The 14,698-nt window shown below is 38.2% G+C and overlaps 3 protein-coding genes across 4 annotated transcripts; 1 reads left to right on the top strand and 2 right to left on the bottom strand.

Moving 5' to 3' along the window:
• Positions 1–26: 26 nt before the first annotated feature.
• Positions 27–3,446, bottom strand: slc19a3a (solute carrier family 19 member 3a). The gene is made up of 7 exons (XM_033976447.2): positions 3,224–3,446; positions 2,666–2,901; positions 1,128–1,572; positions 804–882; positions 549–741; positions 275–416; positions 27–197 (listed from the first exon to the last, which is right to left on the bottom strand). The coding sequence occupies exons 1-7, from the start codon at positions 3,377–3,379 to the stop codon at positions 81–83; spliced, it is 1,368 nt and encodes a 455-aa protein (XP_033832338.1). The 5' UTR covers positions 3,380–3,446; the 3' UTR covers positions 27–80.
• A 445-nt stretch (positions 3,447–3,891) lies between these two features.
• Positions 3,892–6,777, bottom strand: slc19a3b (solute carrier family 19 member 3b). The gene is made up of 8 exons (XM_033977106.2): positions 6,538–6,777; positions 6,151–6,330; positions 5,840–6,005; positions 5,527–5,761; positions 5,302–5,453; positions 4,827–5,019; positions 4,621–4,762; positions 3,892–4,201 (listed from the first exon to the last, which is right to left on the bottom strand). Exons 1-8 carry the CDS (start codon positions 6,685–6,687, stop codon positions 4,064–4,066), a joined length of 1,356 nt encoding a protein of 451 aa, XP_033832997.1. The 5' UTR covers positions 6,688–6,777; the 3' UTR covers positions 3,892–4,063.
• Positions 6,778–7,472: 695 nt separating this feature from the next.
• daw1 (dynein assembly factor with WDR repeat domains 1) lies at positions 7,473–10,961 on the top strand. 2 transcript variants are annotated; one of them, XM_055226256.1, is made up of 13 exons: positions 7,473–7,521; positions 7,701–7,773; positions 7,882–8,026; positions 8,413–8,471; positions 8,907–9,029; positions 9,116–9,215; positions 9,312–9,419; positions 9,579–9,685; positions 9,783–9,885; positions 10,051–10,165; positions 10,311–10,387; positions 10,574–10,736; positions 10,886–10,961. In XM_055226256.1, exons 1-13 carry the CDS (start codon positions 7,482–7,484, stop codon positions 10,918–10,920), a joined length of 1,248 nt encoding a protein of 415 aa, XP_055082231.1. In that variant the 5' UTR covers positions 7,473–7,481; the 3' UTR covers positions 10,921–10,961. The 2 variants fall into 2 exon arrangements, with proteins under 2 accessions (XP_055082231.1, XP_055082230.1); XM_055226255.1 differs by having other exon boundaries at positions 10,033–10,165.
• Positions 10,962–14,698: the final 3,737 nt, after the last annotated feature.

The raw sequence follows: 14,698 nt of genomic DNA, 5'->3' as shown, positions 1-14,698 counted from the left end.
TTTGTATAAAAAGAGCTTTATATGCATTGTGCTGTTGTCAATAATTTAATACTACAGTACACAAAGGGAGAAAAAGCATCTTAGAATCTGATCTCTTGTATGTTTGGCCTTTCACTTCTGTATGTCCATATGATATAAAGTCCTCTTAGAGTGAAAACCATGGCAATGACTGCAAAAAAGCTTGCATATACTGTGAACTGTGGGGAAAAAAAACATGTATAACAAATACTAGTTTTTAATATCACTATAAAATATCACAATATTGCACATTCACCTGTGGAAGGATGCCTAGACCCAATCCGTTAGTGTCAACGACCACTGACACGAGGATTGTCTGCAGAACCAATGCTGCAAAAGTATTCACTCCGAACACTAGTGCGTGTCTCTCCAGTGACAGACCAGCTGCAATCTGAAACCTTCAACCAAACACCAATATTATGATCAATCCTGCAGCCAGCCTGATATGTGCGATGTCACACTTAATTGTTTTTCCTTACTGAAACCTAAATAATCACTACTAGCCACTATAACTATAACTCAATACTTACATGGCAATTGTTATCTGCAGCATGTACAAACATTTGAAGAGCACATATCCTGCGTAGCATGCCCAGATGTTGCCTATAAAGGTCATGAGAAAGAGGGAGGCTGACCCCAGTCCAGAGAATCCACCCAGTGCCAGCTCTCCCCAGCGCTCCCATCTCACCTTAGTGAAGCCTACACCATATGCTGTAGCTGCACCTATAGGGGAGTAATGTATAATGCATCTAATAGAAAACAAATAATATGGGCTGTAGTCATACTCAAGAGGTTAGAGACAGCTTCCACTCCGCCATTGTAGATGCTGGAGTTCTGGGAGGGCTCAACATGATCCCATAGCACCTGAAATAAGAATGGAACTTACATATGTACTTTTTACTTTTATTTAAGCACAATTTTGAAAGCAGTACTTGTAACTGAATACATTTTTATCCATGTCACTGTATTTTTGTTTAAGTTTAATGCCATACTGTGGAACATTCTAGGCATAGTTGACCATCCCTAGCAGACTAGCAGGTGGCGTAGTGTCAAGCAGAAAAGTTAAGCAGTGCACCTTTTATTAATAATTATTTATTTTATCAACTGACCTGCACAAAGTTGACAGTCTGGTTATAGCCACAGGTCGCCATTGCCCACCATATGGACCAAAAGAGGTTTCTAGATGAGTAACAGTCAGCCAAATCTTTCTTCACAAGACAAAGTATTTTACCAAGACTGACCCTTCCTGTGGAGTTACTTTCTTTCACATCTTGGACCACTCCAGTAGACCCCCTATCTATGTCCTGACCTCCATCTTCTTGAGCATTAGGTCTTGTTGTGTGGAAAAACATGCTCTTTTTTGGCATTGGCAGAAGACAGGATGCAACCATGGCCAGAGCAGTAAGGACCATAGTGAATACCACGATGTTCATGTATGACATCAGATCAAAACTGACCAGGAGCTGTCCCAGGACAGCTCCTACTGTGTACCCCAAAAGCTGCACACTGCGGCTGTAAGATGTGGCCTTCTTGTACCGCTTCACTTCTAAGACGCTGCAAGTAAAGAAAAAATAGAATAAACATGATCAAATCTCAAGCATACTAGACTATTCATTGTTTTCCTGTTAAATGTAAGGCTAATTATAGGTACAAATAATAAAATGTACAAAAAAAACAAACAAAACACTTAAAGGTGTACTCTAACTTTTGTGTTGGGGATTTACCATGTACTTGTTACCATAGAGATGTCATTACTTTGTCAAGAAGTTTCACTAGTATTGCATTAAACTTATATTGTTTATTGCAAAAAAGAAAAAAGAGACCTTCAAAAAACATGCATTCTTACTCTGAGTGGGCTAGCCACTCCACAGATCTCACTTGTAACTTCACTTGAGGGCCTCATCTGCATTCCTATGGAGGAAATGGGCAATTTTGACACCATACCATAGAATATTCCAGATAAAGTAACATCTCCTTGGAGACAAGCAAGTGTTAGACCCTCCACCAGAAAAGTTACATAGTACACCTTTAATAGAAGAAAGTAAAGAAACTTAATATATTTATTGGTCAATGGTCACATTTTTATACATTGCTTTTTCACCTTCGAGGCACTCCCAAGCACAAACCACTCACCCAGTCATACACCAGTGTTCACAGACACTGGGGCCAATGTGGGATAAGTGTCTTGCCCAAGGACATAACAACAGCATTCATTGGTTGAAGCTGGAATCACACTGCTAACATGTGGGTCAGTAGCGTACTTATCTTACACTCTGGATTAGACTGTGCTCAGTGAAGATAGAATAAAGGTTTGTGGTTCAAATCTGTCATTTATAGTTCATACTGTAATTGAGGCTGTTGCAAAACACTTCATATTTTGTGAGTATGAATCGGATTGTGTGATTCTGTGTTTAATGGTGGAACAAATGCTGATGGCACAGAATGGCAACCATGGTTCAATCAGTATGCCTCAGGGCAGTTACCACCACCACTGTACAGTCGCTGTACAAAGTTTGTGTTACTATAGACTTAATTTTTTAAGATTTAAATATGGTGCTATAAACAAACATTACCAAGAGTGGAACTGATGAACAACAATAATCCCAACAGCAAATTCCAATCCCAAATGAAACTTTGACATCCATACCTGTAAATGTATGAAAAATATGCCACATCAGATGCTGTCACCACCCCATAGAAGAACTGACCGGCCTGCATGGCTGGCACACTTTTGGTCCAGTAGAGTAACGCGGTTAAGACAAAAAGAGCAGCGCTTTGGAAGATGATCACAGGCTTGTAACGCAGCCAATCCGTGAGCAGGAACACCGGCACCAGCACGGTGAGGTAGGAATAAGTCCAGACTGGGAGAATCTCATTGTTTATCTGCCATAAACATCACAAGGATTACATTTCGAAAGTGCACCAAAGGTAACTTTTCTGATGAGGGTTTGTCTTGTGTTTGTCTCCATGGAGATGTTATTGCTTAGCCTGGAGTATTTCACAGTATGGCATTAAGCTTATCTAGTATTAATTGCCCTATGACTGTTTAATTGCTCAAAAATAGCCACCTGATTGTCACCATGGGGATAGCTAAGTTTAATGCCATATTGTGCAGCAAGTTAGTAGAGGACCCTCCATCAAAAAAGTTACATCAAGCACGTTTAAGTTTGAATTAATTATTGATAGTAGTATGTAGTGTGATTACCTGTTCTGTTGTTAAGTTCTTGTCTGGGCCACTCAAGAATGGTATTAAAAAAGGCTCCAATGGCTTGACAGTGCTGAAGAATCCATACACGCACAACAATGCAGTGGCATACCTCCAGTCGGACTTCCAACTTCTCCACCGCCTAACTAGTTCCATTTAAACCAGAGTTACTCCTTTTACCTCAAACACACGAAGGCGCTTAGTCTGTGTATACTTGTCTTCCGTTTTAAGTCATTAGTCAATCAACAACCGGTCTTGGTCATGGTTCAAACATCTGCACTTACGGCATGGAATGACGTAATAAAAATAAATAGTTTCACTTAACGCAATATGTTTATGGGATCTTTTAAAGCCTAAGAAACAAGCGTGAATTTTAAGGTGTGCATTAATGAATTGATACAGATTAATTGATGGATTCTAGTTCTAACTAATTTGTACTTTTTGGGTGATAATGTCCAATATGTGTTGGCAATCTGCAAGTCAGAGTCTGTTTTAGCAGCAGAACTGGACACAATTTTCTAGGTGCCTCAGACAGGAAAGTATTGATGAATTTGATGAGAAATTTGTATTGTATTGAACCTCGTTATTGTCATGGTAACCGCCACTAATGGATGTATGTGAATGTGAATGTGAATGTGGAGTGACTGTCTGATGTCTGTTGTCTCGTTTGTTGTGTTTTTGTGCCTACTTCCCCATTAAGGAGACAAGAAAGGCTGATCTAATCTTATGTTTTGAGTTATATTAAGGTGTCTCTGTATCTTTATTCTAAGCACATGTATGCACACATTTCTCTGTAAAACAAAATGTAAGATGTTGTTCTATTGTCTTTATTATCTGTGCTTAAAAGCGCTCTTCATAGACCACCTTCACACTAGAGTCCTTTTCTTCAGAATGGCTTTGATTGGTACAGGCTGTGTACATCCCTCGAATCAGGAACAGCACTGAGATGACTGCGTAGTAGCACCCATAGATAATGAACTGCAACATAACATTATAAGTCAAAGCTTTAATCATTAAGGTTTTAGTTTTCAAGTGTGGATTTAAATATTTCAATGATATTTTCCCTACTATGCTCTTTTGAAATGTTTCTGAAGTATAGCTTATGTGGAACTGTGGAACCGTATGTCCACTAGATGTCTCTCTCTGCTTACTCTACTGATGTGTGAGTATTTCAAATCAGTACAAGATTTATCAACAGTCAGGTACTTTAAAGTCATAACTGCAAATTGTATATTACTTGCTACTAGTGTTGCTTATTTGCTATTGGTGCCACTGACTAAACTAATTAAACTCTTATTACTATTATTAAGAACATTATTACAACAACTAGTACTACGTTAGCAGCTTGTTCAATGCACAAAGACTCAATTAAAATGCACTATTGCCAATAACGGTACCTGTGTCACAATGTCCAGTCCCAAAGCAGTGTCATCCACAACTATGAAAGTCACAATGGTTTGTAGTAACAGTGCCACAAATGTGTTGATGCCAAACGTCAGGGCGTAGCACTCCATGGACAGGTTTGAAGCAATCTGAAATCTGAAAATTAATTTATGAATTATGAACAGTGTAAAAAAGGAGATATCTTTTGTTTTCAACTTACACAGCAATGGTAATGAGCAGCATGTAGCATGATTTGAATATAACATAACCAGCATAGCAAGCCCAAATATTACTGGTCAGTGCCATAAGAAAAACTGCACCAGTCCCTGCAGCTGAGAACAGGCCTAGGGACAGCTCACCCCACACTGCCCAGGTCACTTTAACATGACCCACACAGAACGCAGCTGCTGCACCTGGAGAGGAGTAGCAAGTGTAAGCACAAATACACATGGTGTCGCTCTTATTACTCCTATACATATTAGCAAGAATCTATAATGTCTAATCTATAATATAATTGAACTTTGTCATACTGTGCACCTGGAAAAAATGTTTACAACATGTATCCTCTTATTTGTTGAGTGTTGTTGACCACTTTCATCCACCCAAAAATTATATATTATTTACATGGTTCAGCTTAAAAAGTGATGAAAAAAAAAAAAGAAAAAAAAAGAAAAGGAGTGCGTTTTCAGACTTACCTGCCAGACAGCTGACAGCCTCAACAGCTCCGTTGTATGTAGATGATGCCGCTGATGGCTCGATGTGGTTCCACAATAACTGGGCGTAGTTGAAAATCTGGACGTAGCCTGCAGTGGCCAAAGCCCACCACAGTGACCAACAGATTAACTTACTGTATTCATAACAAAACAAAAATACAGTTATGGCATGTATACTAATATAATACTACATAAATATGGCCCTACCTTGAAGAGTAGGACTCCTTAAAACTTTGCAAAAGTAAACGCCCTGCTCTTGTTATATTTTCTCTGCTGCACCACTGGATGTCACTCTTGTGTCTAAGAGTGTCATTCTCTGTGGGAAAGGCCTGTGTCCCTTTGAAGAACAAGCTTGTCTTGGGCATTGGCAAACATAAAGAGATGAGAAAAGCCACAATTTCTAGTCCAAGAGTGATGGCGTTGAGATAGAAGTAATCCAAACCTGTTTGTCATAAAATTGCAATTGTGGTCCTTTGGCAGCAAGTGAGTGAAAAATATTAATTAGAGTTAGTTGCCTTACCAGCCACAGAGACAAGCAACTGGCCAAGAGATGCTGCAAATGTGTAACCAACCAACAAAGCACCACGAAGGTAACCCGTTGCTCTTTGGTAATTCTCAATGGGTATTACACTGTATATGTATGAAAAATAAGCCACTTCTGTTGATGTCACCACCGCATAGTTAACCTGTGAATGGAATTGGAAAAAGATAATGTGAGGAATTATTGTGTTATACTACTAAAAGAAATTCCATTGTTAGGGGGGGGGAATTTGAAAGATAGTAACTATGGTCAGTTTGACAATAGTTTCCAGAGTAATAATAGTATCTCACCTGTAGAAAGACCATCGCAGCTAAACCTGGAACAAAACAGAGCAACACATAGTTGGAAACCAGGAAGAGTCCTTGAATTACAATGACAGGCTTGTGTTTTAAGAAGTCGGTCAGCAGAAACACAGGTAGAAGGAAACTCAGGTAAGAGTAGGTCCATATAGGAAACAGATAGTTGGTCACCTGAAAAACAAGAACAAACACTTGTCACTTTTAATGCCCTGCTCCACGCATACTTAGTCTAGTTCGTTTTGTTAGGGTTGGTACTAATTTGTCGTCTCTAGTGAATAGACCTATCAAACCAGCTACCTTTGATGGTGAACAATTACAAAGAGCGCAGTTACTTTCCTGTTCTTATGCAACTAAACTTAAAGGGAATGTTGTTCTTACCACTTCTTCAGAAATGTTCTTGTAAGGTCCAATCAGGTATGGCGTCAGGAAGGGCTCTGCTACTCTGCTGGAAGCAAAAAACCCATAGAGACACAAAACTGCAGTAGGATAAGCCCAGTTGGCGGACTTCAGTTTTTTCCAACAACTCATGCCCAGATCCTGTGCTTGTCCAGCACTCTACTGTCATCAGTCTTAACCTGGCGCTCAGGTTATCTGTCAGGCCTGTTGCGTTTTCTTATGTTTCAGTAGCAAGAATAAATAGATTATATTTACGACCTTATCAGCAAAAGGACTTTGAACTGTTGAGAGCAGATACAATAGACCACCTGGAGTTAACTGTGAGAAAAAGTGTTGTAATTTACCTTAGTTAAACATCAGTGAATGCTTTATGTATGCACTATGTACATTTTCTGGTGGGGTTTAGGCCACCTGCTTGTCTCTGTGTCTCCCAGGATATGTTTTGCCTGGGATTTTCCACAGTATGACAAAAATATGTCTATATTCATGGAGACAAGCAAGTGACACTGGGCCAAGTTAAATCTTCTAAATGTAAGAATGTATTTTGAGGGATTTTTAACACAAAAAAATCTGTAATTGGTTGAATGCATTATAGTTTAATGTCATATTTAACGTACTAATGCCAGAAAAGTTATTTAGTGAACCTTTAATTTAAATGTATTTATTTATTGACATAAAATTTGTGGTAAAATGTACATGAATGTAAATGTAATTACTTACTAGTTAGGCCCCATGGGAGATCCATGGTAGGCCATTCATGTGGTAGGCCCTGAGACCTGACCCAGTGGTGCGCATGCTTCAGTCGACTTTCCCTTTGTTTATATTCCATTGCGCATGCGTAGGGAGTTATTCGCGGCAGTCCGTGTCACCATAGCAACCACATGTTGACGGAGACTTGAGACCCAAGCGAGGCAAACATTAGCAAAATGAAATTAAAGCGCTTCTGTCTCAGATATTACCCACCAGGTAATTAATTAATGATAAATTGTCATTACTATTATTACCAGCTTAATGTTATGATGAACTTTTTCAGTTAACGTTAGCTTATGGCAGTAGCAAATGATATTATCGTTAGCTAACAATGCTTGAACAATAAACATTTCACAATAACGTAGCTAACTCGCTTTAAACTCTTCTTTAAACAGGTTTTATTATAGAATATGAAAAAGAAGGACAGCTAAGGACAAAGTCAATAGACCTACTGGAATTATCAACAGAGTGCGTGAGTTTTTATTGTTTCTGCATTATAGTTTTCGATATTATGTGTCATTGGAGTGCCCTTTTATTTGTACATTGTGACCTTGGATGTATGAAATGTCTTTGCAGGACAGATCCAGATGAATTGGTGAAAGAGATTGTAAAGTCAGAGCCTTTGATCACAGAGCACTGGACAGATGAGGTTAAGGAAATTATCGTCCGCCTTCAACAGAAGAAAACTCAGCAAACCCACCACAAGTTCTGCTTTGTCAAGGTTAGTGGTTAGACATTGGAAAGAGCATAATATGTACTCCAGCACTACTTCTTGTCAATTACAAGAAGTAGTGCTGCCAAATTTGTAAAAGTATAACATACATATGAAAAACACTTCATCATGAGTAACAGTCCTCAGGATGAAGTACAATTACAATTATATGTACAATTACAAGTGCATGTTTAAAATGTTACTCAAAAAGTACATTTACCTGAAAAATGTACTTACTGGTATATTGGTACCACTAATTACAGTGACGTTATTCGTAATTATTATTTTCCATCTGCAGACTGGGGTCTATTTTTCTCATAATCACTTAGGTTGTAATTTGAGTTGAAATATTTTAAAATGTCAAACTGAAATTAATGTTTATGTCTCATCCACAGGTTCTTAGCTCACACTTACTACCACTCACAAATGTTGCTTTTAACAAGTCTGGATCAAAGTAAGTGCACCATTCTGATAGACTCACATTAGATTCCTGTAGGGATGATCTGATGTGGATTTTCTGAGTTGTGAGTTTTGCCGATACCAATATTAAGCTTTTAAAATCTATATTACAGACCAGATTTATGTTAAGTTAATTGTAAACTTCACTATAACTTATTTCTGTTATAAAAACATGTATTTATTTGGGATATAAATTCATATTTTCAGTAATTTGGTTTGCTTAAAAAGACAAATGTAGGACTAAGGACAAACTGGGATACATATGGTCATGGTCAGAGAGTTGGACAGCGCAGAAAAAATACTGGTGCCAAATATCAGTTCAATCAAGCTGATACTGATATCTGGGGAATTATAACAATATACCATCCCTACATTTTTTACATGTATTTAGAAATATATATTATGGACATGTTTTCTTGTTTCTGTGCAGGTTCATAACAGGGAGCTATGACAGAACATGTAGAGTATGGGACACAGTATCTGGCACATGTCTTCTGACACTTGAGTCTCATCAAAGTGTGGTGTATGCCATTGCCTTCAACAATCCTTTTGGGTACACATTATTATGTATTTTATCATCACCTTTATAAAACAATGATCTTTAAGCCATACATATAGCTTTTCATTTCTCTCTTTCAGTGACAAGATTGCCACTAGCTCTTTTGACAAAACATGCAAATTGTGGTGTGCTGAGACCGGCAAGTGTTTCCATACATTTAGAGGACACACAGCAGAAATTGTATGTGTTTCTATGTACTTCTAGGCCTGATGTTCACCATTGTACTTATGATCATAATTTGAAATACCAAGTTCTTGGAAATTTTTTGTGTTGTAGATTTGCCTAGCATTCAACCCTCAGAGTACATTAGTGGCAACAGGCAGCATGGATACTACTGCCAAACTGTGGGATGTGGAGAGTGGGGAGGAGGTGGCTACGCTATCCGTGAGTACTACCTTATCTATGCAAATGCTATTTAACTGTTTTATTGTATAGAAGGAGATGAGGAAATGTGTGATATATGGCTTTTCACAATGGCCCAGTTCTAGACATTTTTGACAACATGCTGTATTGTGTGTTATGTTCCGTTTTATTGTGATTTAGGGTCATAAAAATGAGGTCCTGTGTGTATGCTTTAACACAGTGGGAAACCAGCTCATCACTGGCTCCTTTGACCACACAATGGTTATATGGGATGTTCCTTCTGGAAGGTCAGACACATAAAACATTTTGAATCTCTTATATATAAGGCCAAAAAGATTAAAGTTCACTTACTAAATAACATGTTTATCTTTGTCTTCCCCTCAGGCTTGTTCACACTCTGCGCGGTCATCTCGGGGAGATAAGCAATGTGCAGTTTAACTGGGATTGCTCACTTATTGTTTCAGCTTCTATGGACCATACCTGCAAGGTCAGCAATCCCAATATGTTCTAATGCTGCAGTTACGGGACACCCATGATAAGAAATTATCTACCTCACTCATTAATCTTGGCCAACCTGGTTCAAATAAAGCTAAAAAAAATGTAGTATAATAATTAATGTTCAAATGTCACTCAGGCCTGGTTGTCTTTGCAGCTGTGGGATACATCCAGTGGGAACTGTGTGGCCACACTGGAAGGGCACAAAGAGGAGCTGCTGGATGCATGCTTTGATTTGACTGGACAGCTGATAGCTACAGCCTCTGCAGATTGTGAGTCTTGTAATATTGCACAGAATTATTTACATGCAAACATCACATTTGTCCAAAGACTGGTGAAAAAGTTTGTTTTGATTTTGTACATTACTGCCATTGTTGGATGGGTGGATGAAGTAATGTAAATATTATTTTATTCTAGGCACAGCACAAGTGTTCAGTGCAGTAACACATGAACATCTATTAACCCTGAAGGGCCATGAGGGTGAGATCTCCAAGGTAAGCTCACGTGTCCTATATACACACTAAATTTTTAAAATAAATTGCAGTCAGTTATCTCAAACACATTTTTATTGTAGATAGCTTGAAATGCATTTATCTATATCCAATTTTAAAACTACTAATTTTCATTAACATGTACACAGTGTTTTGTGCTGGCATCTCTGATTTGCTTTACTTTGGCAGCTGTGCTTCAACCCCCAAAGCACACGACTGCTGACTGCCAGCTCTGATCGGACAGCACGTTTATGGGACATCAAGACCGGAGAGTGTCTGCAAGTATTAAGTGGTCACACTGATGAGATATTCTCCTGTGCTTTCAACTATGAGGGAGACACCATTATTACCGGTACACACACGCAGTAAACACAAAAATATTCAAAGCACAGTTATATCATTTATATCATTCACATTTTTACTGTACCTTTTTCACAGACTGGTTATCATGTTAATGCAAAATAGAAAAATACTAAAATAAGTTTATATGCTCTTTTACAGGTAGCAAGGATAACACGTGTCGCATCTGGTACTAGTCTCTCATCCAACCACTGAAAGAGCATAAAATGTCAAATGCAAAATATAGTTTTACTAATAAACTGGCATATGTGTCAATAATAAATGTCTTGCAATATTTTTCCTGGCTGAATAGTTTTTATACCACTGAAAAACCATGTTGCCTGGGTTTGTAAGTAACAAACTCTTTATCATTAAAAGCAGATATTGTGTAAATGTTTTCTAAAATGATTTAGATCAGGTTTATTGCAGTGCCCAGAAAACTGCCCTTGCCATAGTTCAGGTTAAGCCCCACCCTTAGCTCACACCCAAACTCAGACCACTCTTTCAAGCTGGGGTAGAAGTGCTTGGAGTAAGATGCAAGCTTTTTCCTGCAGAATCTTCATTAGTTCTTGGATATGCAGTAAAGTTGGTGTGTGATAACATGACAATGGAGTCTTTAGGGAATTGGAGGAGATACACACACGTTAAATATACTTTTCTGGTAAGTGTACATTTGTACTATATGTGTGTTGTTTTTATGTATTCATTAATGTATGTATTTGTGGTATTTTGTCCTGCAGATGTATTCTACTCAGCTTGTCTTTCTGAATGCAAACACTATGGGGACTTTTTCAGAGCCTGCCCCTGGACACAAGCCCCCCTTCTGGTATCCTCCATCTGCTCAGTATGACCATTACACTGTGAATCCACCATCTCTGAACAAACTGAGCTCACAAAAGATACTTTCATTTACAATCAATGAAGACACATTACCAGGTATGTGACGTGTCCTCATTTAACATATTAAAAATAGTGTGGACTAACACAACAGAGCAACATCTTCCTCAGTTACAGTCGCTCTAATTTGTCCTATTATGAATGCAATTTTGAGGCCATTTAACATTTAAATAAATAGAATATTCTGTATTGAATTGTTCAATGTTCTGGCAACAGCTCTGTTTTTATCATCAATGCAATTGAATATAAAGTATACTATAAATATTTAACATAATGATATTTAAAGCATCCTGGCAAATGGGGAAATGTTGCTTACTGGTATAGGGCTCTGATTGAACCGTGGAAGACTGGACCTGGTCTCTACTTGTCGCTTGTATTAATTTTTTTTTTATGTGTCATTAGTCAATGAGAATATCTGTTTATTTAGTTATAGTTTTAGTCCTGACAGATTACTTTTTATCTAGAATATGACAAAAAGTAATGATAAAATATCTTGAGTCGACAAATAAAAACTGAAACATTGATTTCCTCGAAATAAGACTGAAATTGTCTTTTACCTTTTTACTTGAGGTAAAAAAAGAGTACTTGACTAGTATTTGAGGAGCAGTGATGGGAAGAATACTTTTAATATGTATGAAGTTACAGAATACTGATTACCTGCATAAAAATATATTGTGTGACATATTCCGATACATGGTCCAATCAGAGTACTATATTCTGAACAAGTACCGCCTTTGAATATAGAAAAGTAACTGTGTTGTGAATACCACCAAATGTAATGGAATACAATTCTTTGGCTAACCGTGGTTGCTTGTTTCCTCTGCCTGGTCAGGAACTGTAGTGGGAAAGCTGCAGGTGCCAGTGGCCAGTCCCACACCTATCACATTCTCGGTGCTGGAGGATGATGGCCAGAACCTGTTCCTTCTCAGCCCTCTCTCTGGAGAGTTCCTTTTGTCCCGTGGCCTGGATTTTGAAACACAGAGTTTATTCATCTTGAGCGTGGGGGCACAGATGGGGCACGATTTGGTCTCCAGTATCCGTGTGTACTTTAACGTGCTGGATGTCAACGATAATCCCCCTCTCTTCAGCCAGGAGGCCATTTCACTGTCGCTGCAGGAAAACATGTGGACTGGAGCCTGTTTTGTTGCACTGAATGTGTCAGACAGAGATGAGGGTATGTCCTGGTCACACAGCACAGTAACAGCATAACAGTAATAGGGTGGAAATAGTATGGTAAATAATAATAATAATAATAATAATAATAATAATAATAATAATTATTATTATTATTATTATTATTATTATTATTATTATTATTATTATTATTATTATTATTATCTTCTGACCATGTGTTGACATAAACATTTCGCTAGAGTGGTCAAATCCACTGATCCACAGGTTGGCAGTGTGATTCCAGCTCCCACAGATGTTTGTCCTATTGTTGTGTCCTTGGGCAAGACACATAACCCACCTCGCCCCAAATGCCTGCGTACACAGGTGTATGACTGTGTGTCTGAATTGGTGAGTGGTTTCCTGATGCAAAGCGTTTTGAGTGCCTTGAAGGTGGAAAAGCGCTATATAAAAATCTGACCATGACCATATCACGCTGAAACATATAATAGCAGATGTGTCCTGTTATAAGTAATTAGCCTGTAATTACATAGCTTTCTTACCATGATATCATGAACGTTTCCTCAACAGATACTGTGTATAATAACACAGTATCAGCCCAATCTCATGAGCTTTCACTGCTTACCTCAGTATTCATGGGTTCCTTTTATATGCAACATTTTGAGGACCTTTACCCTTTCAAAAGATATAATATTTTGTGATATCATTTTAATATGGCAATGGTCATAGTTTAACCATAATAAACATGCTGCACCCATGGATATAACAGGTTTATACCATATTACTACTCATATACACTGTAAAAATGGGAATTTCATAAGCATTTCGTAAGCATGACCTATCTGTGTCTCCGAATACAAGGTAGACATGTTTAAATCAAATATAACTTTTACTGATAACAATTGTAATGCTGACATATTCTTAGCAACAAAAACATTGGACATGATGGCTAAGTTATAGGGTGGTGTTTTGGTTCTGAAGCTGATTATCGATATCTATACATTGTGGTTGTAGTATCCCTAAAAATGTGTGCAAGCTACATACTGTTCCTTTAATCTATATAATGCAATGCTTGAGATGTTGTTTTTATTTCTGCTTGCATAATGACTCCTGCATTACATTTGTGCATTTGAAATAGCTGAAATGTACCTGTCTGTCTTTCCACAGGTAAAAATGGAGATTTAAACCTGAAAATTCTCAGTGGAGATGAAGATGGAATATTCTTCATAAATCCCTCTGGAAACTTATGCCTGAAGTCAGATTTAGACCGAGAGAGAGAATCTTTTTACAACCTGACTGTAACGGCCAGTGACTGCGCCCAGCCTCCATCTTTGCAATTCACCAGCACTGCATTCGTCACCATAGCAGTGGAAGATATCAACGACAATCTGCCACGGTTTGCTTCTCACTCTCTCACAGTTAGTATATCAGAGGACAGTGACCTTAACGCTACTGTAATGACTGCACATGCTCAAGACTCAGACAGTGGCTCAAATGGAGAGGTTTGGTATTACCTGACAAATACTTCTGGTGATATTTTTAGCATTGACAATAAAACCGGAACAATTTATCTTCAAGAAAAACTGGACAGAGAAAACATAGATAGGTTTGTGATTTCTGTTACAGCTATGGATAAAGGAACGCCACGATTAAGCTCCACAATGAACGTCACGATAATTATAGAAGATTCCAATGACCACACTCCTGTATTCACACAAAATACATATAGCCTTGATGTTATGGAGGATGTACTACCTGGAACAAGTATCTTTCAAGTACAAGCTCACGACCAAGACATCGGAAAGAATGGACAAGTGAGGTACACAGTCGACAGTCCCAGCCCATTTTCTGTGGAATTGGTCAAAGGTGACATCACAGTAATGGTTCAACTTGACAGAGAAATCAGGTCAAACTACTTGCTGATTTTAAAAGCTCTGGATCTAGGAG

This window comes from Periophthalmus magnuspinnatus, chromosome 13 (assembly GCF_009829125.3).
Source record: "Periophthalmus magnuspinnatus isolate fPerMag1 chromosome 13, fPerMag1.2.pri, whole genome shotgun sequence".
NCBI lineage: Eukaryota > Metazoa > Chordata > Actinopteri > Gobiiformes > Gobiidae > Periophthalmus > Periophthalmus magnuspinnatus.
Note: the sequence above shows the minus strand (reverse complement) of the source record. Positions and strands in the feature narration are given on the sequence as shown.